This window comes from Mesoplodon mirus, assembly GCF_964341445.2.
Source record: "Mesoplodon mirus genome assembly, chromosome: 7".
Taxonomy (NCBI): domain Eukaryota; kingdom Metazoa; phylum Chordata; class Mammalia; order Artiodactyla; family Ziphiidae; genus Mesoplodon; species Mesoplodon mirus.
The window spans coordinates 80414337-80442332 of record NC_138983.1 but is presented as its reverse complement, the minus strand read 5'-3'; the positions used below and the strand labels follow the sequence as shown (position 1 = coordinate 80442332).

The window sequence follows — 27996 nt, the reverse complement described above, 5'->3', positions numbered from 1 at the left end:
AATACACGTGGATAGGTAGTGCCTATTTTATGCCAGGTACTATTCTAAGTACTTTACATATATCAATGCATTTTAATCCTCACAAAAATCCTAAGGGGTGAGTATTCCCTATTATCCCCATTTTACAGGTAAAGAAACAGGCACAGAGAGGGGAAGTAACTTGCCTAGAATCACACAGCTCTTTCCATGGGAAAATGCCCTGGAAGTTCCACACAAAATATGATCGTAGTGACGATACCAAACGCTAGCGAGGATGTGAAGCAACAGGAACTCTCATTCATTGTTGGCGGGAACGCAAAACAGCCACTTTGGAAAAGAGTTTTGTGGTTTTCTTAAAAACTAAACGTACTCTACGGACTTCCCTGGTGGCCTAGTGGTTAAGAATCCGCCTGCCAATGCAAGGGACACAGGTTCAAGCCCTGGTCTGGGAAGATCCCACATGCCACGGAGCAACTAAGCCCGTGCGCCACAACTACTGAGCCTGTGCTCTAGAGCCCGTGAGCCACAACTACTGAGCCCGCCTGCCACAACTACTGAAGCCTGCGCACCTAGAGCCCATGCAATGCAACAAGAGAAGCCACTGCAATGAGAAGCCCGTGCACCACAAGGAAGAGTAGCCCCCGCTTGCGGCAACTAGAGAAAGCCCGTGCGCAGCAATGAAGACCCAACGCAGCCAAAAATAAATAAAATAAAATAAATTAATTAAAAAAAAACCCTAAATGTACTCTAACCACACGATTCAGCAACCGCGCCCTTGGTATTTACTCAAAGAAGTTGAAAACATGTCCACACAAAACCCTGCATGTGGACGTTTATGGCAGCTTTATTCATAACTGCCAAAACTTGGAAGCCACCAGGATGTCCTTCAGTAGGTGAATGGATAATGGAATATAATTGGGCACTTAAAAAGAAAAAAAGAGCTATCAAGCCATGAAAAGACTTGGAGGAAACGAAAATGCATATTACTAAATAAAAGAAACTAATCTGAAAAGTTGTATGATTCCAACTACATGATATCCTGGAAAAGGCAAAAACTATGGCGACGGTAAAAAGATCTGTGGTTGCCAGGGGCTGCGGGGGGGCTGGGAGGGAGCGCAGAGGATTTTCAGGGCAGTGAAACTATTCTTTTTTTTGGGGGGGATAGGTTCTTTTATTTGGAATAAAAATGTCCAGTTTTGAAAAGAAAAGACGTTATCTTAAAAACGTAAGTCCTCAAACCACAGGTATCCCCATGACGAGTTGAATTCCTGAACACTGCAGAGGGATTACTGGAGATGTTGATTACTTAAGGCACTAATAGGAAGGCACTGAAGAACAGCAGGGCCAGGCTTCAATCAGACAAACATGCGCTGCCCTGGAGGAATTGCATAGGCTGGCTTTGAAGTTGGCTTCTCCTTTGCTTCTTTTTATTTTGTTAAACTTGTAGCTTTACTTTCCTCAATTTCTAGAATATCAGTTTCTAGATATTTGGGTTTATGGGTTATCATCATTTTGCTTTATTACCACGTCCCTGATCTGTAACTTCACCCACCCCACTTCCCCTCTATGGACTCCACAGGTGGCTTTTAATGAATTCTGCGTACTTTCTGTTACTGTGTAGTTACAGAGTGACCTGAGAAGTGAAACTCATAAATCAAGTTGACCTAATACCAGGGCTTTGTGCACAGAATCCACCAATCTGCTCAGAGATGGCCTGATCTGAACCACATCCCCCGCCGTGCTCCCTGGCTTCTGCTTAGGGCAGTAGATTTGGGATCAAAGGCACCTTCAGGACTGGACCATCTTCCCGGTGGAGCATCGTGATTTACAGGGCCTCTGGGTCCTCCCCGGGGTGGGCCTCATTATTGGTGGACCTGCTGGTCTCAGGACTTAATGAAGCTCAGGTTGTTGATGTCTCATCGCAGAAAGAATTCAGTGAGAGACAAAGTGATAGGTAAGACGTGGACTTATTTAGAGAGAAACACACTCCACAGACAGAGCGTGGGCCATCTCAGAAGGCGAGAAAGGCCAGGGCAGTGAAACGATTCTGTATGATATTATAATGGTGGATACATGTCATCACACATTTGTCCAAGTCCAAACCCATAGGATGTACAACACCAAGAGTGACCCCTACACAGCACTGTAAATCAACTACACTCCAATAAAATTAAAATGAAAAAGAGTGAACCCTAATATAAACCATGGACTTTGGGTGATTAGGATGTGTCAATGTAGGTTCATCAGTCCTGACAACTGTACCTCTCTGGTGCTGATGCTGATAAATGGGGGAGGCTGTGTATGAGTGGGGACAGGGGGTACCTGGGAAATCTCTGTATCATCCTCTCAATTTTGCCATGAACATAAAACTGCTCTAAAAACGTCTCTACTCTATATATGTATATATATGGTTACTTCTGAGAGAGAAGATTTAGCATAATTTCGATTTTTCCTTTTGCCACTGTCACATCTCATTTTTCTCCAGTAATCACGTCTCACTTGTGTACTTTTTTCCAGGAACACTGCTTCTCAAGTGGTGAAGCAAAGTGAAGTCTGGAGAAGGGAACACTTGGCCACATACCTAAGAAGCCTCCCTCAACAGATGTCCCATCGTGATCAGATTCAATGCAATATTTCAATCATGTAACTATGTGAGAAAAGAGTTTCAATCACCTTTGTCGGAGCTGGAGAACTGGATCCCCACCTCGTGGAGGAGATGCTCCGTTTCCTCCAGCCAGGACAGTGACAGGCGCAAGATGTCCAGTGCCACCTTCTGGAGCCCTGAGACAGGTGGGCTCACCTGCAGGTGCTGTAGGAGGTCGACCTCCTTCTTCAGCTCATTGCTAGAGCAAGACATTGTCATGCACGCCTGGAAAGAGATGAGGTCGTGAGGAGCCCGGGCACCATCGCCAGAAATACCACCTGACGGTTGTGACCTGACAGAGCAGTGTTCTTGACGGGCCCGTGAAGCAGGCAGAGCCGTATGCTGGCCGCCCTGTGACGGCCCAGTTCTACTTCCCTTTTTTGGGGGGCGGAAGGAAGGAGGCAGCTTTTATTTCACGTGCACTCTAATTGGGACTCTGGATGGACAAATAGGCCCTTTGTTTAGGTATAGGCAATTCCAAAGCCAAATTGCCAAGGACGATTTGGCTGAAAGGGGAAGCAAATTTGGTTACAGAATTCCTGCTGAGATCAACACACAAGCTGGTCATAAAGTGCGGTTTCCTGACTTGAAAGAGTGCTGACAAGCCAACATTTGCCCAGACTCCCCAGATAGCAGCTGCATATTTCCAGAGAAAGCAGAAGCAGCTGCCTGATGTGATAAGCTGGATCCCTGCATGGGGGCCATGAAGTGGGGGCTCTGCCAGACCCTCTGGTCCAATAAGGGTAAGAGCAGCCTTCCACTGCTGGGACAGAAAAGAAAACTGCAAAAAAAGAGCAGAATGTTTCTTTGGTTTCTCTGGAAATAACACGGGGCTGTTTTTTTTCCCCCGGGGTCTGGGGCCTCCCAAAGGCAGTACTTGGAGTGTGTCGGGCAGCTTCTCCTTGGCCACACCAAGTTCACCTGGGAGGCATTTCTGGAGGTCCTTTGTTTTCTGATCTCAAACAGATTTCTCCAACAAGAGAAAAGGTGGACTAAAAGCAGAGCTGGACAATTTCCAGAACAAAGAGCACAAAAATGAGACACAGGGGACATTTGAGGAATGGAGAAGGGGGCACCTGGCAACTGTCTAAGGATGTCTTCAGCTTCTTGATGTTCTGGGTGATTTCCTCCTCTTTGCAGCTGCTGAGCTGGGTCTCCTTCTGCAGGGTCTGCTTTTTCTGCCAAACATCGATATTATCCTCTGTGACCCTGCTGCTCTTTTCTAGTAACTGGTGAGAAAAAGAAAAAAAAAAAGATTTAAAATGCAGGGTGGGGCTTCCCTGGTGGCGCGGTGGTTGGGAGTCTGCCTGCCGATGCAGGGGATGCAGGTTCAAGCCCTGGTCGGGAAAGATCCCACATGCCGCGGAGCAACTGGGCCTGTGAGCCACAACTACTGAGCCTGCGCTTCTGGAGCCTGTGCTCCGCAACAAGAGAGGCCGCGATAGTGAGAGGCCCGCGCACCGCAATGAAGGGTGGCCCGTGCTCGCCGCGACTGGAGAAAGTCCTCGCACAGAAACGAAGACCCAACCCAGCAAAAATAAATTAATTAATTAATTCAAATGCAGGGTGGCTCTGGGGGGAGGGGACCTGGAGGGCTTCAGCTTAAGCTTAGAGGAGGGAGGTCCTGGCGTGTTTTGGGGATGGCTCTGGAGGGTGGATATTGGCTCTGTCACCGGGGCATGTTTCCCAGGATAAGAGATGGTTTTTTAAGAGCCAAAGGCCTGTCATGTGGCCACGAGTGTGTTCTAGATTCTTCTGCATTCTGGGAGGGATTCATCACGCTGAGCCTGATGCTGTGGGCTCCTAAAAAGGAGGTCGTCCGAGAGAAGCCCGTGGTGTGATCTTGTGACCCGCGCGCTGACACCCAGGGTTGGAGAGGATAAACGGAAGGATAATAAGGCATCGTTACAGCCAGAGGCCCACCCTCACTGCCATCTGCCACTTCAGGAGGAATGAGCGAGCGAGGACGCACCGTCCATGCTGAGGCCGCCCCTTTCCTCGCGGGGCTAACGGAGGTTCACCGTGCGGGTCTGCCGACCAGACACAGTCCTGGGTGGTTTAATTTGATTTTCACAGAAACACTGCAAGGGAGTTTAACTGGCTTTTACTTGAAAAGCCAGGAAATCCCAGAAAATCAAAACAAATCTTTATGGTGTAGCAACAGTGTGAAAATTATGTGCCACCAAAAAAAAACAGGAACATATGCTCCCAGTGCGTGGAGCCCCGGGTCCCTGAAGGAGAAAGTGGGGAAGAGAGACGAGCCTGCTGATTGGAGACGGGTGTGTCCTGGAACGGTTTCCCGCGTCCGCAGGTGGCCTTGAGGACCTGACCTCTGAAGAGCTCCAGCTGCAGCACAAAGAAAGGGACGGGGCTGAGGTGAGGGGCGCAGCTGCAGCGGCAAGGCTGGGGGAGGCGCCTCCGTCGCTGGGTCTGGGAGAAATCGGTGAGAAGGCTCTGCACGCCTTTAGTGGTCATTATGGGTAACTAACACCTTCACCTCTCACCGGAAGGGGCAGTGCCCACACAAGAGAGGGGGACAGCAGGTTTTAATGACTTTTCAGGTGTGCCCGCCTAACCTAGCCGACGCACACGGTCAGCACACACACGTCTCGGGCTCTCGGAAGAGCCACTTGCTGCCAATTATCCAGTGGGAAGTCCAGGGCCAGGAGCGCTCTTCCGTAATTGCTACGTTGGCACCAGGCTGTGAGATAAACATTGAGGCTGTCAGCCCGGGTAACTCGTGTCATCAGCAAGGGCTCCTGGGGAGAGAAGGAGGAGCTGCCTGCTGCCGTTTTGTGCCTTAGACCTTGTGTCCTGAAGACGACGTCTCCTGTATTCCTCTCCAGGTCCCCGGAGCCTGGTGCAGTGCCTGACACACAGCAGGCACTCAATAAACGTTCATCGAATGCTTAGAACAGAAACACCTGTCAAGTCAGATGTTCAAAGTCCTCTCCTTCAGTTCAGCCAGTTTTTACTGAGTGCCTCCCTGATGCTGGTGTCTTCATATTACGGATGAGGAAACATCACAGTTAAATTAAATCAGGGCTTCTAGAATGACGAGTTCAAGATGCCCCAGACTCATGACACTTGAACGGCAAAGAAGCCCACGTTTCTCTGGAAATTTCCCAATGTGATGGCCCTTGGCCTGGGTTTTTGGCTCACTGGCAAAATGTGGTCATGAAAGGCTCTAAAACAGAGCCCTGAAGGACCACAAGGGCCACAGAATCAATGAGAACGTGAACAGGTCCTAAGACACAGGAGTCTGCTGCACACCAGGGAGCTCTGGGAAGCCAAGTAGAGGAATTGTGACTCTCCTAAGGACACCTCTGCAGTCATCCTGCTGGAAGCCAGCCGGGTGATTGGAGGGACTCTGGGTCGTCTGCTGGTTTCATGGCCAAGGGAGGGTCCTAGCTCGCCCGAGGAAGAGGTTATGTAGAGGGCCCTGTGGGCAATGGCCCGTGTTATCACCAGAGGTGCCCTACAGGACTGCTTGGTGGGGGGTGGGGGTGGGGAGGGACAGGTCCTGCTGGATGGTGGGCTGAGTCCTGTGGTCACTGGCCTGGGGAAGGGCAGGACCTCAGGCCGGGAGCGGGCTGTGGAGACAAGGGGGTGAAGCAGGAAGGCCCAGGCAGTGCAGAGAAGCCTTGTTCGTCCTTTCTCTCTCGAGTCTAGACCTGGAGGAATCTCAGTGTCTCTGAGGGTCTTCCTGCATGACCCCTGGCCAGAGCCATGACCAGGCGCTCGGCAAGTGGCGCAGATCATGCCCTCAAGGCGGGTGTTCGCCGTGGGTGCAGAGTGCCAGCAAGGTGAGGGGTAGCCCAGGTGCACGGAGGGAAGCCCAGGCTGGCGGGCTCTCTGCCTTGCTAAGGGGTCGGCACCCTGCAGGAGAAAGGACACCGGGGGTGATGGTGTGGAAGTTGGTTGAAGAGGCTTTCAAACCTGCCTGAGGGTCAGCATCGTCATTTAACTTGTGGGTGCCTCTGAAGTTCAGCGCGTGGGACAAATTCCGGTCACACTGATGGTTCAGGCTTGGATGCTACCAAACGCAAGGGCTTTGGGAGCTGGGCTGGGTGGGACGGAGGGCTCCTTTAAGGATCGTGGTTCTTAACCTTTTTTGGTGGTTACAGATCCTTCTGAGCATCCAATGAGTGACGAGGTGGACTCACTCTCCCAGAAAAAGAAAAGCACAAACACATACACGCAAAACGTTCTTGGTCCCCCTGGAGCCGTGGCTGCCAGGAGAGGATGACTTGTGGAGGGGGTCCAAGATGGGCTGCCCTCGGTGGGCTGTGTTCTGGAGGGCCAGTGCCCCGTCTTGGGTTCTCCTTTGCTCTCCCTTAGCCTTTGGTGGAGGCTCGTTTGCATGTTCTGGCCCTCATGTCTGTGCCACATGTCAGAGGAAGGGCCACTGGGCCATCTTGGGTCAGAGCCCTGGGAAATGGCCCTCTCCCCACCCTGCCCACCTCCACCTGGCATAAGCTGTGGTATTCTGGGTTTTACTTTATTAGGAAAAGTGACAGGACTTCCCTGGCGCTCCAGTGGTTAAGATTCCACGCAGCCACTGCAGGGGGCACGGGTTCCATCCCTGGTTGGGGAACTAAAATCCTGCAAGCCACGCGGTTCGGCCAAACAAAACAAACAAACAAACAAACAAACAGAAATGTGGCATTTCCCTGGGGACACTGACTGTAGCATCTGTTTGGGGGCCCAGAGGAAGAAAGATCGCTGTAAATGTCAGGACAAAAAATGTGAAGGAGAAAGTGCTAGAAACACCACCGGGGTCAAGAGCTCAAACCCTTCCCAAGAGGGAACCGCACAGCTGGTTCACTGGGGTGGGCCTTGAGCTGGGACTGGCTGCTTGGTCAGGGTCTCAGGCAACAGCAAACACTGGAGTGGGCAGCTTCCCAGAAGGAAAAGCCTCTTTAGTGAAATCCACGGGGACGCGGAAGCCGCACAAAGCCCTGCCCCTGAGATAAGCAGGTGAACTAAGCCAGGCCGTCTTCCTCCTCATTCATCCCTGCCGGCCGCTTGGGTGTGGGATTCCGTGGAGAGCACGGGCCCGTGAAGGGGCTCTGCAGCACGCCTACCTGACCTACTGCCCTTTCCAAATTGGCTTTAATGAGGTTTGCTCTGTTCCTCATTTCTTTCAGCTGAAGCAATTTCCTTCTGGAATCCTCCCGAAGCTTCTCTTCCACCTGAAAGGATGATGAAAGCGTGGGCTTGCTGCTAATGTGATCATCATGCCCTCTGGGGAAACTCTTCTGGGGGGGCTAATGGCAGTGGGGGAGCCCCTGAGGGGTAGGGACAGCTGCAGCCCAGCAGCAGGGGTCACAGGCATGCACAGGGTGGAGGCAAACTCACAGGGAGTTGCCCCCTACGGGAAAGGGCCGAGCTCTGCACCCGGGGCTCAACTATGTTCTACCGCACACTCCCATCCCAGCTCGGTCCCTAACAAGCCGTACGACACTCGGAAAGTTACTTCACTGCTCCGTGACTCAGTGTCCTCATCTGTCCAATGGGGATGATGATACTAGTATCACTGCATAGAGTCATTGTGGGGATTCGATGTTTGGAATAGTGCTTAAGGGCTCTGTGAGAGTGTTGAGTACTGTTGTAACCTATGAAAGGTGGACGGGAATGTCCGCCGTACAGTCTCGTTCTAATAACTCGTGATGGGTACTTGGAAATGTTATGATTGGGTTTATTATCATAACTGTTTGTCGTCACCACTTTGAGCACACTCACTGGTGGTAACCTCTCTGGAGGCTTGCCAAAGCAATGTCTATTAAGAATTGCAGCCTGAAAAGGAAGGCCTTTAAAGTGGAGAAGCTTGCCTACTTTTCCCCCCTTGCTTGGGTAACAGTCAACGCACGGTAAGCTTGGGCGTGCTCCACGCTATCCTTGGCTGGCCAGTGTAGGCCTCGCAGCTGCTCAATTCTTGGATGCACCTGCTGAGCCCTGGGCCCTGGCACTAACAGGAAATGAGGCAAACTCTCATAAATAAATGGAAAGTTTTTGTGCTGAAACAAATTCACAGGCTATTTTTGTAGGGATCTGAAGAGGGGGATCACAGGGATGTAATAAAAGACCCAGAAAAGCCCTTAAGAGCTTTCTTCTGAGTAGTGTGGTCCAGTGGAAGAGCCTCTACTCAGCTCCGTTACCTTGGAAAAGTCATCTAAGCTCTCTGGGCCTTAGTTTTCTCCCAGGTCTAAACATGCTCGGACTTCTATGTCAGCAGCCTTTTTCATGTGCTGCAAAAGCCAAGTCCAGCCTTGGACTCTGCCCTTATCTGTGTTCTGCATGAACAGCCCCCGTTCCTGTCCCCAAGCCTCAGAGTCACCTTCAGCGGCCGCCCTGCTCCCTCTCTCACACTCGGGGGTCTCACGCCTGTCCTCCAACCCCTCTCACATTCTAGCTGGACTGTGACAACTGGCCTCCTCGCCTCGAGTTTAGTTTCTTCCAGTGCAATCTTAACGGTACTGTGAGAGTTACCCAGCCGTAAGGCAGCTCTGTCCAACAGAACTTTCTGCAACGGTACAGGTACTCTGAGCGAGGCTGTGTTGTCTAATATGGCAGCCACCAGCCACATCTGGGGATAGAGCACTCGACATGGGGCTGGTGTGACGGAGGAACTGAACTAAACATTTTAGTTAATTTTCATTAATTTCAGTGTAAACAGTAGCATGTGGCTGTTTGCTACGCCCACGTCACTGAAGTCAGACGAACCTGGAGTCAGACAAAACCGACTGTGCCATTGGGCTAGTTACTTTACTAGTAACTAGTAGCCTTGACTTTCTCATCTGTAAAATGGAGAGGATGATTTCTAGATTACAGCGCTGTTGTGAAGATGAAGAGATGAAATGTTCAAGGGAACGCCTAGTACTTGAGAAATTGTAACTATCATTTTCACCCTGATTACTGTCCACGAATGTCATTGCATCAGTCACTTGTTCAGAAGCCTTAGGAGTTCCCCACTGCCTGTGTGGTACAGAGCCCAAGCGCCTGAACTAAGGCAAAACACCAAGCTAGGGATTCAAGAAGCCCCTACGAACTCTGAACGAGGTAAATAAAACTGAATCCACACCTAGATAAACCATAATAAAACTGCTGGAAATCAAGGGAAAAGACAATCTTAAAAGCAACTGGAGAAAAAGACAGATTATGCAAAGGTACAACAGTTAGGCTTACAGATGACTTCTAAATAGAAATAATAGGAGCCACAAGACAATAGTGACATATCTAATGCTGTATCTAATGTGCTGAAAGAAAAGAATTGCCATTGTAGAATTCAGTAAGCAGTCAAATGTGTTTTAAGAATGGAGGTTAAATATACATCTCCAGACAGACACACAGGCACATTTGAGAATTTGTCATCAGCAGAGCCACAATGAGGGAAAACATTAAAGGGTATTCTTCAGACACAAGAAAAATGAACCCAGGTGGGTGATCAGAGATGCAGAAAAGACAAGCAACAGTAAGGGTAATGTGTGGATATAATACTGACTATAGCAAAACACTAATAATGTCTTGTGGGGTATTAACTATCAAGAGGAGTTTAGAAAATGACAGCAATGGCTTATAAATCTGGAGGGGGTAAGTGAAGTTAAGGTGTTTGAAACTCATTGCACTGTCAAGGAGAAGGGCATAATTATCAACTACTATTGCCTCTTGGTAAGTTAAGAATGCAGGGCTTCCCTGGTGGTGCAGTGGTGGAGAGTCCACCTGCCGATGCAGGGGACATGGGTTCGTGTCCCGGTCCAGGAGGATCCCACATGCTGCAGAGCGGCTGGGCCTGTGAGCCATGACCGCTGAGCCTGTGCGTCCGGAGCCTGTGTTCCGCAACCGAAGAGGCCATAACAGTGAAAGGCCCGTGTACCGCAAAAAAAAAAAAAAAAAAAAAAAAAAGAATGCACATTATAGTCTTCAGGATGACTACTAAGAGAATAGTAGAAGAGTGAAAAACTTAATTAATGTGTGATTTTGGTGAGTCAAGGATGAAAGCTATTGTCTTACTATTACTAAAAGAATAGTAAAAAAGTGAAATATTTCCAAGCTAATAGAGGGGGAAAGTGGAATAAGAGAAAACCATCCACTCAGAAGGAGGCAAGAAAGGAGAGAAAAAGGAACATACCACAGATGGTACATCTGGTATTGAGCAAGAAGGTAGATTTAAACCCCAGTACATGAGTAATTACATAATAAAAATGGACTAAAAGTCAAAATTGTCAAACTGGATTTTGTAAAAATGATACGCTATTTGGAAGGCATATGTCCAAACCTTAAGACAAAAATTGACAGAGAACGTATGAAAAAGATATGGTATGAAAACTCTAACCAACAGAAAGCCAGTGGTGAAGCTGAATGACAAAGGAGACGTTAAGGGAGAAACACTACTAGAGATGAAAAGGGACATTTCATGATGATCTAAAGTTTTGCTCTACAGGAAGTATTAGGATTCTAAATTTATATGCACCTAGTAACACAGCCTCAAAATATATAAAGCAAACATCGTTCATATTAAAAGAAGAAACACACAAATTACAAACATGTTGAGATTTTTAAAAACATTCTCAATGATGGAAAAAAAGACAAAAAAAATCAATATGAGAATTTAAGTTAGAACAACATCATTGGCAAACTTGATTTAATGGATCAATTCTTTCTTAGATAATTTCACAATTAAGATCTGAAGGCAGTCTAGGGTTGTGGTTACACACAGGAGCTTTGGAGTCAGGCAGACCTGGATTCAAGTTCTGCCACAACTACTTTATGCAAGTGAACTTGGATAACTTCCTTCACCTCTGTGAGCCTCAGTTTTCCCGACTGTAAAGTGGGGTTAATACCAGTATAGACCGCATGGGGTCATTGTGAGGATGAACAGAGATGATGCAGGTGGAGTGCTGGCCCCAGAGTGGTTCCCAGGCCGACCTGTCCCTGCCATACCTTGCTCTTTTCCCGCGGCGTCATAGAGATCAGGCTCTGCTCGGTACTGCTCCTTTTCAGCTCCACCCTGAGCTTCCTCATTTCTTTTTCCATGTCATGGACTTGCTGAAAGAGTTCCAACAACAGGGAAGTCAACTTCACAACTCATTTCATCCGGTTCATTAAGGCAGAAACCTAGTCTGGGATTCGCTTCATTCTTTCCCTTGGGGGACAATTCCACATCTTTGAGGCAAAGTAGACTTTCTTTCAACGGATGCAATGAAAGGGCTGGGTGAGGGAAAATTTGGGTTTCTCTGGAAGATCAGCATGGATCCTGGATTAAACAGTACAAGATACCTATCCACTCATTAGAGTCTCTTTCCTTGGGGCACATTTTTGAGTTCAATCTAAATAAGGGCTGTTTGGAAGACACAATGGGCACAGTTTGGAAGAAAAGAACAATGACACTTTTCTTTTTTCTCATTTGAGGCAGAGAAGTGTGCTCCTGCCAGAGAGAAGAACACACGTCTCCTGCCCCCGTCCCAGGCACCGTCCTTCCCAACGGATGGAAAACGTATGCCTGGTGATGTGCACGAGGGTTCGGGCTGGTACAGGGGGTGAACATTTACATTGAGTGGCCATCTTTTCATTGTATTCATTTTTATGTTCACCTTCCATACAAGGCCAGTGACACATTTGCTTTTTATTTTGTTTTTATGAATTGTTGTAATATTGAATGTATTTAAGCAAAAATACTTCAAGAAGAGTTGTGTTAATAACAGTGTTCAGGGCCGTGATAAAACTTGTGACAGTGGATCATGAAAGTCTGGGCATCACAAGTCCAGGGGTAGGGACCACGGTGAATTTCCAGCAGCATATGGTGGCCACCTCCCGTCCCTTTCCCCAGGGGAAACCTGATGAGGGGCCTTGAGCCAACTGCCCAGAAAATCTGGGGAGAGTGTGTTTTCCATGGTCTTTTCACCCATCTCTTTGAGGCTAGCAAATCAAAGAATTAGGAGACTACTTTAACAGACAAACACCCAGAAAGCCCCAGAGCTTGTGCTAGCTAATGGGCCAAGGAACCCCTCCAAAACCCTCAAGGCCACAATCTAGGCTTTCAGTGGACACCTAGGGGTCAGGAGGTTCAACGCACGGTTTTGCAGAGTTTTAACTCTTTCTCTTGGGCTTCCCACTTCTCCTTCTGGGCATCTTCCTTCTGTAACTCTTCTTTCAGCACTGAGCACTGTGGAGAAAAAGGACAAGGCCACGGGGGCTTGGCTGGGGGTCCCAAGTACCTGTGTTCATGCCCAGGAGTGTTTCCTGCTGTATAACCCAATCACACCTCTGAATTCTGAGAGGCGAGACCATTTGTGTGATGGGAGCACCGGATCCTGCAGTCATGTCCAGTTCACCCCTCTCATGAGTTCTGAGGAATAGAGCGTCTAAATTCCTCTTCAAAAGCCAGCAAACTTCACTGCAGGGGAAATCCAGCTTTGTAGAGTCTGGGGACTTAGGGTGCAGGAATTGGGATGTTTTCACGCTGTGACCGGTGAGGGTGGGGGGTGCCGAGCCAGTGAGCTCAGGTCCATCTTAGGGCTTTTGTGCAGGTTGTATCTCAAAGGCACAACTGCCCCGACTGGTGTGGAGGGGTAAACGGAGCTGTCTTGCCCGAGGGCGGCTTGGCAACAGGCATTAAGGGCATAACGATGGATGTGCCTTCTTTTGACCCAGCAATTCCCACTTTAGGAATGTACCTTAAGGACAATGACTGGAGAAATAAGTAAATTTGTAGTTTCAAGGATACTCTTCACAGAATTGTCAGTAACAGTGGAAGAAAAAAAAAAAAAAGAGGAAACAACCCAAGTGTTGTTTAGAACAGCAGACCACTTTATAACACTGGGTACATCCAGGAGAAAGTATGTAGCTTTTAAGACGAATGATAAGAGTGTTGATTTATTAGAATGGGAAAATAATAAGTATTTAAAAATTTAAAAAATGTGCATAGTATAAATTAACTATAAAATGATTGATTGATTGATTTCTAGGCAATATATAGAAACAAGACTGGAAGAACATACATGAAAATATTAACACTGATTTCTCAAGGTAGCATTTCCTCTCCTCTGTTTTTATTTTTCCTTCTCAATGTCATCTACTTATTTTTCTAAAATTAACACACATGATGTATGTCATTAAAAAAAAGGCATCTCAAATGTTTACAAGTGCAATACGATTGGTGGTGACGAGCCCTTGTGCTATTGGCCAGCACAGTCTAGAGGAGAAGGGACCTCATTCCAAGGTCAACGAGGAAGGGGAAACGGGGACATAAATCATCCAAATGCACTTCAGGAGGTAGAAGAGCCAAGCAGGTGCTGTCTTTGCAGATTCCTTCTACTTAGCACCAGCTCTGCATCCGCTTCCCGTCCCCAACACACACACACACACACACACACACACACACACACACACCACATTAAACAGCTATAGCACATGCCTGGGAAGACACCCTGCTTGGGAGAAACGAATGCAGAGGGCTTGGCCAGGCAGCTGACACGGGGCAGAGGCAGAAGAGCACAACTAAAACCAGCCTCCCACTTTTCGGAAAACGATTTTGTCACCCCCATTTCACAGATGGGGAAATGGAGGCCAAATAAGTTACAATAAAAGAAAGCTCTGGGATTGGACCCTGGTCTGTCTGATCCCAAAGCTCGTGCAGTGCCTTTCACCAGCTCCAAACTGGGTATGGTACTACGTACCAGGTATTACTTACTGTGCCTTTTCCTTGGAACCTCAAGATCTGTTCTCACCCCAGCCCCATGCAGACCTAGCTATCGGGTAGCCTCTGGGAATCTCTGAGTTGCCACCTGAGATGAAAGCTTTGAGGTTTTACCTTGACTCACAGAAACAGGCACATCATGCAAATACTGAGAAATCTTATCCTATAGGGGCAGGATTCTAAAGTTAGCATTGAAGGCAAGATTTGCAAAGGGTCAAAGTTACATGTAAAAAGCTCTTTGCTTGCCTACCACGTTCATCTTCCATAGAGACATTCTACACACTAAAGTCTAAGGAAGAAATGAGCGTCTGCGTGTTTGCATCTGGATCTTCAGACGTTCTGCTTTGAAGACAGTTATGAGAACCAGCGGTGCTGGGACCACGATGCAGCCGTGTGGTCATCCTTGCTCACAGAGAGATCGTATTCTGTTTAATATTAAACTTTGCAATGGCAGTATATGCTCATAGGTGTGTTTGTTGCTGGGATTAAACAAATTTATAATACGGGTTAGAAAATGTTTGCTGGATTTGAAAATCTATTATGCTTATTCTGAGCCACATACATGCTGTCCTTTGAAAGGCTTCAGAGAAGTTGGCCACCTGCCCAGCAGCTACCCTCCCTGTGTCCTTGGGCACTGGCCTCATCTCACCACCGTGTGTCATGTGACTCCACTGTGTCTGCTTTTCGCAGCTACAATTTGCTGATGACCCGACACTCACTCTGGAGCTGAGGGCTTCGAGCTGGTGATCCTTTTCTTTGTTCTCACTTTTCAGTTGATTCACCTCCTGTTGTAGTTGTTGAACTTGACCATCCTTTACTAAGGCGTCTCTTTGCAAAGATGACACCATCTCTGTAAAAGAACCAAACCAACTCAAAACAAAAGACTCATGGAGGTCAAAGAGGCAAGAAGGATTATTGGCAACACCATGGCTCTCAGCCAACGTTCGGACAAGACGTTCAAAGCCCGGGCCACCACCGGTGCCCGCCTAGAACTGGGGGGGCTTTTTGCAAGGGTCCCAGAGCAGGAATGGGAATGAGAGCAAAGTCCACGGAACAGGGTTTGAGGCTTCAGTGAGAATGAGGGGCAGTCAGCACCAGCGAGAGGAGAAGCCTTTGGGGGCCTCTTGTGGGCACAGGCCAGGCAAACCTGGGAGGAGAGGCCAAACCATGGGCCTGGGGAACAAAGGCCCAGCACAGGGAAGGTCCAGGAATTCTTCTCCAGAGGCCAGGAGACGGGCATGTGGCAGAGGGAACTGCTGGACACTATTGATGGGTTGGGTGGTTGGTTTCACAGTCCTCTGAGTTTGGACCCCTCTCTACCACTTATTAGCTTGGTGGTCTTGGACAAGCTATTTCACCTCCCACTGTCTGTCCCACACAGAGTTATTGTAAGGGTCAAATGAGACGGTATGCCCCAAGAACACAAAGTGGCTAAATTATGTTTGTTACAGAGCGCCTATTATTTTTCTCGGCAGCCAGCTTCCAAAATGGCCCCAATGATCCCTACCACCTAGAATTCATGCCCTGGTTAGCCCCTCCCACCCTGAATAGGGCTGCCATGGGTAACCAATATGATACTCTGGAAATGACGGACTGTTTCCTCTCAGGCTGGGTCATAAAACACACTGTGGCCTCCTCTTTGCTCTCTCTCCAATCATTCACTCTGGGGGAGGCCAACTGCTGTGTCGTGATGACACTCAAGCAGCCCTAGAGAGAAGCATGTGTGCTGAGGGACTAAGGCCTCCAGCCAATAGCCACATGAGCAGCCATTCTGAAGGGGGATCCTCCGGCTCCCCCCGAGGCTTTAGATGACATGACTGATGCCCCAGCCGACATCTTGCCTGCAACTCATGAGAACTAAGTCACCCCCCGCTCAAATTCCTGAACTACAGAAACTGGGGGAGATCATAAATATTGGTTGGGGTTTTATCCATTACATTTTGGGGTAACTTGTTATGCAGCAATAGATAACTACTCCATTACTGTAGCATCATTTTTTTTAACATCTTTATTGGAGTATAATTGCTTTACAATGGTGTGTTAGTTTCTGCTTTATAACCAAGTGAATCAGTTATGCATATACATATCTCCCCATATCTCTTCCCTCTTGCATTGTAGTATCATTTTGAATAAAAGTGGGAAGAAGGGTGCATAAATGCAGTGGTATTGGGTTATCTCCTACGGTTCTTTTCTTGAAAGAACATCAGGCCCAGTTTTAGTGGTAGGTATCAATCAAGAATGTCTATGAAATAAAGCACAAAATGCTCCAGAATTTCATTTTCAAAATGAGCTTTGACTCCAGGACACAGTTCAGTTACTTGGAAATCCCTCTGGGGCTTGCCACACTTTGAGTGGGTCCAGCCCATCTCAAGCGTTATCCCAACCCAGGTCTGTCCGACTCCCTGATCGGAGAAGGTGGGATCTGAGACAGGCTTGATGCTTGGATGAGGTTTCACTGGCCGACATACGGGAGGAAAGTGAGGACCAGCGAGTTCATCCTTCCATTCCTGGTGCCCAGAACAGCACCTAGCCTGGGGGAGGTGCTCAGAAAATATCTGAGGACATCCCAAGTGAGGGAGGAGCATAAGCAGAGACCTGGGGGCAGCAGGGGGTGGGTGTGGGTGTGACTAAGTTGCAGAGTGAGGCAGAAGAAAAGCACAGATTCATACAGAGATGGGGATTCACGTGCGACTCAATGCTATGCCTGGCTTCTACAGCTGTGGGCATGTTTCCTGCTACGCGCTGGCTGCTTTCAGAGTGATGTGCCCCTCCGAGGCTCACTGCCTCCTCCCTGTCACCTGCTTCTCTCCCTCCCCTCGTCTGTGAGTGGTCCCATCCTCTTCAGGTCTCTAGGCATGTCAGTTCCTGCTTAAAAACCTCCACTGGATTCCCAACACCCTTGGAATAAAAACCCAGACCCCCCGACCCTACCCAGCCCCACAATCCCCTGTTCACTCCATGCAGCCTCTCTTGCCCTTGGCTTGTCCTTGCCCACCTGAAACAGCTCCACTCTAAAAGAAGGACATAGCGGTGGAGGATACAACATGAACCGGTTAGAATCGGCTAGGTCCAAGGGGGCGTAAGATTCGACTTCCAGGGGAACTGGAGCTTCATTACAGGCTCATTGTAATACATGAGCGAAATGACACACCCACCAGTACCAGGACAGTTCCGAGGCTGAGCATAAAGGTCAAAAAGTGGGTGGTGGGGCTTCCCTGGTGGCGCGGTGGTTGAGAGTCTGCCTGCCGATCCAGGGGACACGGGTTCGTGCCCCGGTCCGGGAAGATCCCACATGCCGCGGAGCGGCTGGGCCAGTGAGCCATGGCCGCTGAGCCTGCGCGTCCGGAGCCTGTGCTCCGCAACGGGAGAGGCCACAACAGCAAGAGGCCCATGTATAGAAAAGAAAAAAAAAAAAGAAAAAAAGTGGGTGTTGGCCCAATTCCTGGAAATCCCCGCCCCTTCCCCAAAATATTAGAGTTGTCCCAATCCTCCCACTCATTAGCCTATAAAATTACCCTGCCCATAAAAACTAACCGCCCCATATTTGGGGGCCTCTAGCCTTCTGAGATGGCCCACACTCTGTCTGTGGAGTGTGTTTCTCTCTAAAGAAATCCACTTCTTACTTTGTCTCTCACTGAATTCTTTCTGCGATGAGACATAAAGAACCTGAGCTTTAGTAAGTCCCGAGACCAGATGCGTGATCTCGATTAAAAGATAGTGGGGGGCTTCCCTGGTGGCGCAGTGGTTGAGAATCTGCCTGCTAATGCAGGGGACACGGGTTCGAGCCCTGGTCTGGGAGGATCCCACATGCCGTGGAGCAACTAGGCCCGTGAGCCACAACTACTGAGCCTGCGCATCTGGAACCTGTGCTCTGCAACAAGAGAGGCCGCCATGGTGAGAGGCCCGCGCGCCGTGATGAAGAGTGGCCCCCGCTTGCCACAACTGGAGAAAGCCCTCGCACAGAAATGAAGACACAACACAGCAAAAACAAATAAATTAATTAATAAAAAAAAAAAAAAAAAAAAAAGATAGTGGGTTCTGACTGGGTTCGAGTCCCTGCCCACGGGTTCAAGTCCCACCTGAGTTCCATGGTTGCACACCCACTAAGCTGGTCCCCCTTGGCCTTTCCCCTTGAAGCGCTGGCCACCACGACACACAGTTTATTTTCTCCACAGCACCACTGCTCTCTGACGTGGGCTTGTTTATTCATCCATTTACTTTTATTGTCTGTCACCCCCTCCCAAATCTGTGAGTACAGGAATCTGACTGTCTTGCTTGGCTCTCCCTCCCCGGAGCCTGGAACGGGGCCTGACACCTAGTAGGAGCTCAATAAACATGTGGAAGCAATGAAGGAATCCAGGGAATCAAAGCTCAGCCACAGCTGTGCGTTGGCTGCCCCTCTCCCAACCCAAGCCCTTTATCAGGGAACCACCTCTGATCAAATTAGAAAATGGTTTCCCTTGGGCCCAAGTGCACTCGGCTGAAATGGGTGAGACCATGGGTGCCTTAAAGGAGTGACCCCATTTTGTCCACGCTCTAGTTTGCACTCAGGCTGCTTTGTGGAACCACCCAAGCCACAAGGCGACCTGTGTTCTCCCTGGTGGGGCCAGTGCTCAGGAGACCTTGTAGCCAAGAGATACCATTCTCTCAAATATTTACCAGGCCCTGCCCTCGGAACTGGGTGGCAAGAAACCTCCACTGAGGGAGAACTCTAATGCACTGTCACGGGTGATCCCTGAGGCTGCACCCAGGTCACGGGAACAGGTGCGCTGGTTGACTGGTGATGTCTGCAGGGGGAGGGCAGAAGCTCTGGGGCCTGAATGCAGAAGGGTCTCACCTGATGTGATGGCGGCCTCCCTCCGTAAGTTCTCGGCCTCGTGCTTCAGGGAGGTGATTTCTAATTTTCTCTCAGACAGGGTCTGGCACAGCACCTGGTTGTAGCCTTGCTGTAGGGCACTGATCTGTGGAAGGAGGCAACACACCGTCAGAGGGGGCCAGCCAGGCCTGCAGGACACGCCGGTACTTCTCCAACGTTGGGCAAAGAGTCGGGCTGATCTTGGATCGGGGTGTTGGGGAAATCAAGGTTTTCCGTTGTCACTAGTGGAAGGGGCAGGAGGGGCCTGTTCCTTCAGTGACCACCATGTCATCGGTCCTCGAGACACGGACCTTATCTTTGTGGCCACCCTGGGGCTCGGGTGCTGCTGTCTTCCTATGACCTGTGGGTTTTCAGCCATAAATAGACCAGCTGTTGGTTCCAGATCATCCAGCACTGACTGGATGCACAGCAAAGTTCAAGAGCCGGGAGCAGGTTATGAAAGGAATTCCCTCTAATGAGAATAGAGGGTAGTTTATACCTCACAGAACACTCCAGAGTTTACAAAGCCCGTTCACACATGCTACACTGATACTCGTCACAGCGTTGCTGAAGGCTGACATTCCCATTAATGTGCTCATTTTGCAAGGGAGCCAGGTTGAGACTCAGAGAGGCGAGGCCCCCTGCTCGGGATCACGTGGCTGGTCAGACTTGGAGTCTGATTCAAACCCAGTCTTTAGTTGCCTGGTTCCTCCTTCCCAGGTGGCTCTAGGAATGAACGTGAGAAGTTGGAGGCTGTAAAGCATGGCATGGACTCGGGAGCCGGACTGTGGCCTTCAAGTCCTGCCTCTGTCAGTTAACGGGCTTTGTGAACACAAGGAGGACACCATATTCTGTTTCCTTTTGTTCAGTCTGTACGCGGGGTGATGGTAGTCCCAACCTGATAGGATTGTGAGAAGTATTTTAATAAGTTAACATGTGTACAAGTGCTCAGATCATGCCTGCCACACGACACAGGGGGATGAGCTGTGACGGTCCTCTCCTCTGACTACCCACAGGGTGTTTTTTTTGTTTTGCTTTGGGTTTTTTTTTTTTTTTGCGGCACGCGGGCCTCTCACTGTTGGGGCCTCTCCCGTTGCGGAGCACAGGCTCCGGACGCGCATGCTCAGTGGCCATGGCTCACGGGCACAGCCGCTCCGCGGCATGTGGGATCTTCCCGGACCGGGGCACGAACCCGTGTCCCCTGCATCGGCAGGCGGACTCTCAACCACTGTGCCACCAGGGAAGCCCTCACGGGGTGTTTTAGCTTCAGCTTCCCTCGTCCGTCTCTGGGGAAGGTAGTTGGTAATCTTTATGTGTGCATTTGTAAGCCTTGCCAGGCTCACTTAAACGCCAGTGTGGTTGTTATTAAGAGGAAATACAGGGGCTTCCCTGGTGGCGCAGTGGTTGAGAGTCCGCCTGCCGATGCAGGGGACGCGGGTTCCTGCCCCGGTCCGGGAAGATCCCACATGCCGCGGAGTGGCTGGGTCTGTGGGCCATGGCCGCTGAGCCTGTGCATCCGAAGCATGTGCTCCGCACTGGGAGAGGCCACAACAGTGAGAGGCATGCGTACCACAAAAAAATAAATAAATAAATAAATAAAAGAGGAAATACAGGAATCGTGGGTGGGAGGACCACAGGTCGGCTCTATCTATGGCTGCTGTGAACACCCTCTAAGTCCATGGCTCAGAGTCCCCTCAAGGGCGGGCCCCCCTCCAGGGGTCTAGGTCTACACGTGGGGTGCGGAAGGCTCTCCATCAAATGCAACGTTGATAAGGCCCCGAAAGTAGCTGCCAGGCCTCGTCCTCCACAAAGCAGGTACTCGAGAGGCCGGGAAAGAGAGCTGGGCCCGGAACTCCCTCCCTCTCGGTCTGATGTGGTCAGACTGCTTGTTCTGAGTGGCCAGGAATTTCCCACCTCAAGGTGCACTGTGGGCTTTGCCCTGTGAATTTTCAGATGTCAGGCCTCAGTACTCCCACAGGGACATGTTTATTGGGGCATAAATGCCACACAATCCATAGACAGGACAAGAGCTAGCTTGTTTTGTTTTAGTTTTTTTTTTTTTTTTTTTTTTTTTGCTGTACGCGGGCCTCTCACTGTTGTGGCCTCTCCCGTTGTGGAGCACAGGCTCCAGACGTGCAGGCTCAGTGGCCATGGCCCACGGGCCCAGCCGCTCCGTGGCATGTGGGATCTTCCTGGACTGGGGCCGAACCTGCATCCCCTGCATTGGCAGGCGGACTCTCAAATACTGCACCACAAGGAAGCCCCACTAGCTTGTTCTGATAGATCAAAATGGAAGTGACAAGGAGAAGGGTGCAATTTCTTTTCTTTTTTTAAAAATAAATTTATTTATTTTATTTATTTATTTTTGGCTGCGTTGGGTCTTTGTTGCGGTGCACAGGCTTATTGCAGCGCCTTCTCTTGTTGCAGAGCATGGGCTCTAGGCGCACGGGCTTCAGTAGTTGTGGCAGGAGGGCTCAGTAGTTGTGGCACACGGGCTTAGATGTTCCACGGCATGTGGGATCTTCCTGGACTAGGGCTTGGGCCCGTGTCCCCTGCACTGGCAGGCGGATTCCTAACCACTGTGCCACCAGGGAAGTTCTGGGTGCAATTTCTTTGTTCTCCTAAGGTAAGTGTGCCAGATTTAGGGGAGGAAAAAAGGATGTTCACTTAAAATAGGATTTCAGATAACGAATAATATTTTAGTGCAAATGTGTCCCATGCAATATTTGGGACACACGCTAAAACGAAATTCTAAAATTCAAATTTAACTGGGTGTCCTTACTTTATCTGGCAACCCCACCCGAAGAGAGTTCCTAAACTTCAGTCATTCATATACCACTTTCACCATTTTTCCCATGTGTCTTGGCTAGCCCCACTATAATTTCTTAGCATTTTTCGTAGAAGCAGCTCCCTTTTTAAACATAAAAACGTGCATTAAATTAAAAATAACTGTTATAAGAGTAAATAGAGACTCAGTATCTTAAATAAAAATAATCCCTCCAAAAGAAGAAATACAGGAATTTCCCTGTTTACCATCAGACCAGGTTGCAGGCAGCACACTAAAAAAAAAAAAAAAAAGATTGGGGGGAGGTGGTGGGCATGCCCATGTAATGGAGTTCAGGTGTGCTGATATGGCCACCGGATGGCGCTCACAGCCGTTAGTCTTGGTTTGTGTCCTTGGACATCTTGTCATTATTACTCTGGTAGAATTAACAGAAGCGACAAGGTCTCACACGTTTTCTGACTCGTTTCATGCACCATCATGGTTCAGAGTCTAGGACATTTGGGGCAGTTACACTTACTTTTTCCCTGGGGCATCTGAGACATTATTGGGGGGTCTATGCTAGAAGTTGCGGGGACACAGGCCACTCTGCCCCCCACTCTCCCCAAGGCTATACTTTTGCATGTTTGTGCTTTGGAAACTTTGAGTAAAAAAATTCTTTCACATCTTACTTTTCTCTGTTGGGGGGAACTACAACTTTTCCATAAAAGGTCCTTGGATCACTGAAAGTGTTTGTAAGCTCTTCTCAGCTTAATGCTTTTATTTGCATGATACCAGAGATAGAACACACAGAGACAAACTTCCGGGAGGGAAAACATACGTTCCCCTCTAAGACTCCAGTGGTTTTGACAGATTGAAAATATTTCAATCTGAGTGTCAGAGTTTTAGGATTTCGGACTGCTGGAAAACTCCAAAGAGTCTTCAAACCTCTTTGATACTTTTACTATCAAAATAAATATCCATATTGTTTGTAATGGCGTAAATTCCAAGATGTTTAATGTCTGTTAAGCTGTGTAATAAAATGGGCACTGAATCATAAGAAAGTTAAGAGTGCTAGGAGGAGTGATTGTTTCAGGATGATAATTTGGCTTCTAATTAGCACAGGCGTATAAGAGCACATGGAGGTAAGAATTTTCTAGTGATATTGTAGCTGATCGAAGATCTCTGAGAGCAAATCATTATGCACACACCTTCGGGGACCAGGGAAAACACATAAAGTAATCAGAACCATAAATCAACCTGCCATGTGGCTTATACTTCTGGTGGGATGCTCTGCAGGCAGTAGAATAGTTAAGAAACTAAAATGTCAGTGGATGAAACTTGATTTGAGTTCAAACCGATGGAGCCTCTGGTTCATATATGCCTTGCTATAAAATATTCTTCTTCAGTTATAAGTGAAGCTCCAGGGGTAGGGGAGGCAAGAGCATGATGCATCAGTGTAATTATTTCTAGATAATTTCTTTGTAAAAAAACATTTTTTCCCCCAGATATCAGCAGCCACTTTAAATAATACTCAAATTGGGACCGGCTGATATTCAAAGATATGTGGAAATTATATAATATTCTATGTCAAATATATTTCAATTATTTAAAAAAAGGTATGTGGGGAATTCCCTGGCAGTCCAGTGGTTAGGACTCTGTGCTTCCACTGCTGGAGGCCTGGGTTTGATCCCTGGTCAGGGAACTAAGATCCTGCAAGGTGCGTGGTATGGCCAAAAAAAAAAAAAGGTATGTGGGAATAATTCAGCCTTGTCCATGTACCTGAAAAAGACATGTCATTTTCTCAGGAAAGCTCTGAAATGGGAGAATAACTGAAAGGAATATTTCAGCAAAATGGGGTTCAGTTCAAGAAAAAGATGCTCATTAATGTGTGAGCTACCTGTCAAGGTAGCTGTTTGCACTAATAATTCCTACAGGACCTGTTACTTTCATTGTTTTTTGAAAACCAGGTTTGAAGGAGAGTCATTAGTTCATTTAAATATTAGAGCATGTATTTGTTGACTTGTTTATTCTGTCTCCCTCACTAGAGCATAACAGGGGGAAGGATCATGTCTGTCTTGTTCTCTGCTGAATTCTCAGAGCCTGGAAGAGGGCATGGCACGGGATAGGCCCCCCAAAATATTTATTTGGATTAATGGATGGATGGATGGATGGATGAATAAAGAACAAACAAACAGACACGGTCCTAACAGAGTTCTAGAAGGTTACTGGGCCCAACCTTTGCCTTCATGGAGCTTACAGTTTCCTGCTAGAATCTCCTAGGTTCACCATACACAATCTGTGTCCTTTCTACAACACCATTTCTAGGATTGAAACTGTGTACCTAGAATCGGTTACAGAGGGAAAGACAGTAAACAGAGAACAAGAGAACAAAGGCCCCCAAGCATTGACTACGGTTTTTTTTTTTCTCTCTCCTTTTTTAAAATGTTTATTTATTTATTTATATTTTTCTTATTAGTCACCCATTTTATACACATCAGTGTATACATGTAAATCCCAATCTCTCAATTCATCATACCACCACCCCCACCCCCTGCCGCTTTCCCCCCTTGGTGTCCATACGTTTGTTCTCTACATGTGTGTCTCCATTTCTGCTCTGCAAACTGGTTCATCTTTACCATTTTTCTAGGTTCCACATATATGCGTTAATATAGGATATTTGTTCTCTTTCTGACTTACTTCACTCTGTATGGCAGTCTCTAGATGCATCCACGTCTCTACAAATGACCCAATTTTGTTCCTTTTCATGGCTGAGTAATATTCCATTGTATATATGTACCACTTCCTCTTTAACCATTCGTCCGTCGATGGGCATTTAGGTTGCTTCCATGATCTGGCTATTGTAAATAGTACTGCAATGAACATTGGGGTGCATGTGGCTTTTTGAATTATGGTTTTCTCTGGGTATATGCCCAGTAGTGGGATTGCTGGGTCCTATGGTAATTCTATTTTTAGTTTTTTAAGGAACCTCCATACTGTTCTCCATAGTGGCTGTATCAATTTACATTCCCACCAACAGTGCAAGACGGTCCCCTTTTCTCCACACCTTCTCCAGCATTTGTTGTTTGTAGATTTTCTGATGATGCCCATTCTAACTGGTGTGAGGTGATACCTCATTGCAGTTTTGATTTGCATTTCTCTAATAATTAATGATGTTGAGCAGCTTTTCATGTGCTTCTTGGCCAGCGGTATATCTTCTTTGGAGAAACGTCTATTTAGGTTTTCTGCCCATTTTTGGATTGGGTTGTTTGTTTTTTTAATATTGAGCTGCATGAGCTGTTTATATATTTTGGAAATTAATCGTTTGTCAGTTGCTTCCTTTGCAAATATTTTCTCCCATTCTGAGGGTTGTCTTTTCATCTTGTTTATGGTTTCCTTTGCTGTGCAAAAGCTTTGAAGTTTCATTAGGTCCCATTTGTTTATTTTGGTATGTATTTCCATTACTCTAGGAAGTGGATCAAAAAATATCTTGCTGTGATTTATGTCGAAGAGTGTTCTTCCTATGTTTTCCTCTAAGAATTTTAGAGTGTCTGGTCTTACATTTAGGTCTCTAATCCATTTTGAGTTTATTTTTGTGTATGGCGTTAGGGAGTGTTCTAATTTCATTCTTTTACATGTAGCTGTCCAGTTATCCCAGCACCACTTATTGAAGAGACTGTCTTTTCTCCATGGTATATCCTTGCCTCCTTTGTCATAGATTAGTTGACCATAGGTGCGTGAGTTTATCTCTGGGCTTTCTATCCAGTTCCATTGACCTATATTTCTGTTTTTGTGCCAGTACCATATTGTCTTGATTACTGTGGCTTTGTAGTATAGGCTGAATTTAGGGAGTCTGATTCCTCCATCTCCGTTTTTTCCCCTCAAGACTGATTTGGCTATTCGGGGTCTTTTGTGTCTCCACACAAATTTTAAGCTTTTTTGTTCCAGTTCTGTAAAAAATGCCATTGGTAATTTGATAGGGATTGCATTGAATCTGTAGATTGCTTTGGGTAGTATAGCCATTTTCACAATATTGATTCTTCCAATCCAAGAACGTGGTATATCTCTCCATCTGTTGCTATCATCTTTAATTGCTTTCATCAGTGTCTTACAGTTTTCTGCATACAGGTCTTTGTCTCCCTAGGTAGGTTTATTCCTAGGTATTTTATTTTTTGGTTGCAGTGGTACATGGGAGTGTTTCCTTAATTTCTCTTTCAGATTTTCCATCATTAGTGTATAGGAATGCAAGAGATTTCTGTGCATTCATTTTGTGTCCTGCAACTTGACCAAGTTCACTGATTAGCTCTAGTAGTTTTCTGGTGCCATCTTTAGGATTCTCTCTGTAGAGTATCCTGTCATCTGCAAACAGTGACAGTTTTACTTCTTCTTTTTCAATTTGGATTCCTTTTATTGCTTTTTCTTCACTGATTGCTGTGGCTAGGACTTCCAAAACTATGTTGAAGAATAGTAGTGAGAGTGGACATCCTTGTCTTGTTCCTGATCTTAGAGGAAATGCTTTCAGTTTTTCACCATTGAGAATGATGTTTGCTGTGGCTTTGTCATATATGGCCTTTACTATGGTGAAGTAGGTTCCCTCTATGCCCACTTTCTGGAGAGTTTTTATCATAAATCAGTGTTGAATTTTGTCAAAAGTGTTTTCTGCATCCATTGAGATGATCATATGGTTTTTCTTTTTCAATTTGTTAATATCGTGTATCACATTGATTGATTTGCATATATTGAAGAATCCTTGCCTCTCTGGGATAAATCCCACTTGATCATGGTGTATGATCCTTTTAATGTGTTGTTGGATTCTCTTTGCTAGTATTTTGTTGAGGATTTTTGCATCTATATTCATCAGTGATATTGGTCTGTAATTTTCTTTTTTTGTAGTATCTTTGTCTGGTTTTGGTATCAGGGTGATGGTGGCCTCAGAGAATGAGTTTGGGAGTGTTCCTTCCTCTGCAATTTTTTGGAAGAGTTTGAGAAAGATGTGTGTTAGCTCATCTCTAAATGTTTGATAGAATTCACCTGTGAAGCCTTCTGGTCCTGGACTTCTGTTTGTTGGAAGATTTTTAATCACAGTTTCAATTCCATTACTTGTGATTGGTCTGTTCATATTTTCTATTTCTTCCTGGTTCAGTCTTGAAAGGTTATAACTTTCTAAGAATTTGTTCATGTCTTCTAGGTTGTCCATTTCATTGGCATAGAGTTGCTTGTAGTTGTCTCTTAGGATGCTTTGTATTTCTGTGGTGTCTGTTGTAACTTCTTTTTCCTTTCTAATTTTATTGATTTGAGTCCTCTCCCTCTTTTTCTTGATGAGTCTGGCTAATGGTTTATCAATTTTGTTTAACTTCTCAAAGAACCAGCTTTTAGTTTTATTGATCTTTGCTATTGTTTTCTTTGTTTCTATTTCATTTATTTCTGCTCTGATCTTTATGATTTCTTTCCTTCTGCTCACTTTAGGTTTTGTTTGTTCTTCTTTCTCTAGTTCCTTTAGGTGTAACGTTAGATTGTTTATTTGAGATTTTTCTTGTTTCTTGAGGTGGGCTTGTATAGCTATAAACTTCCCTCTAAAACTATGGGATGCTTTTGCTTCATCCCATAGGTTTTGGATCGTCGTGTTTTCATTGTCATTTGTCTCAAGGTATTTTTTGATTTTCTCTTTGATTTCTTCAGTGATCTCTTGGTTATTTAGTAACGTACTGTTTAGCCTCCATGTATTTGTGTTTTTTACAGGTTTTTCCCTGTAATTCATTTCTAATCTCATAGCGTTGTGGTCAGAAAAGATGCTTGATATGATTTTAATTTTCTTAAATTTCCTGAGGCTTGATTTTTTTTTTTTTTTTTTTTTTTTTTTTTTTTTGCTGTACGCGGGCCTCTCACTGTTGTGGCCTCTCCCGCTGCGGAGCACAGGCTCCGGACGCGCAGGCTCAGCGGCCATGGCTCACGGGCCCAGCCGCTCCGCGGCATATGTGATCCTCCCAGACCGGGGCACGAACCCGTATCCCCTGCATTGGCAGGCGGACTCTCAACCACTGCGCCACCAGGGAGGCCCT

General features: G+C 47.1%; 1 protein-coding gene and 1 pseudogene across 2 annotated transcripts in view; both read right to left on the bottom strand.

The window, feature by feature from the left end:
• The window catches only part of LOC309808828 (centrosomal protein of 78 kDa-like), a 1511271-nt pseudogene that overhangs the window by 308876 nt on the left and 1174399 nt on the right, over window positions 1–27996 (bottom strand). The window lies entirely within an intron of this gene.
• LOC309807999 (uncharacterized protein) overlaps window positions 5200–27996 on the bottom strand; it is a gene marked incomplete at both ends in the record, with an annotated part of 169721 nt that continues 146924 nt past the window's right edge. Inside the window, 3 exons of the mRNA XM_082628010.1 lie at window positions 5200–5324; window positions 6106–6216; window positions 6521–6659. Of these exons, the coding sequence (XP_082484136.1) occupies window positions 5200–5324; window positions 6106–6216; window positions 6521–6659 (375 nt within the window). The remainder of the gene's footprint in view (window positions 5325–6105; window positions 6217–6520; window positions 6660–27996) is intronic.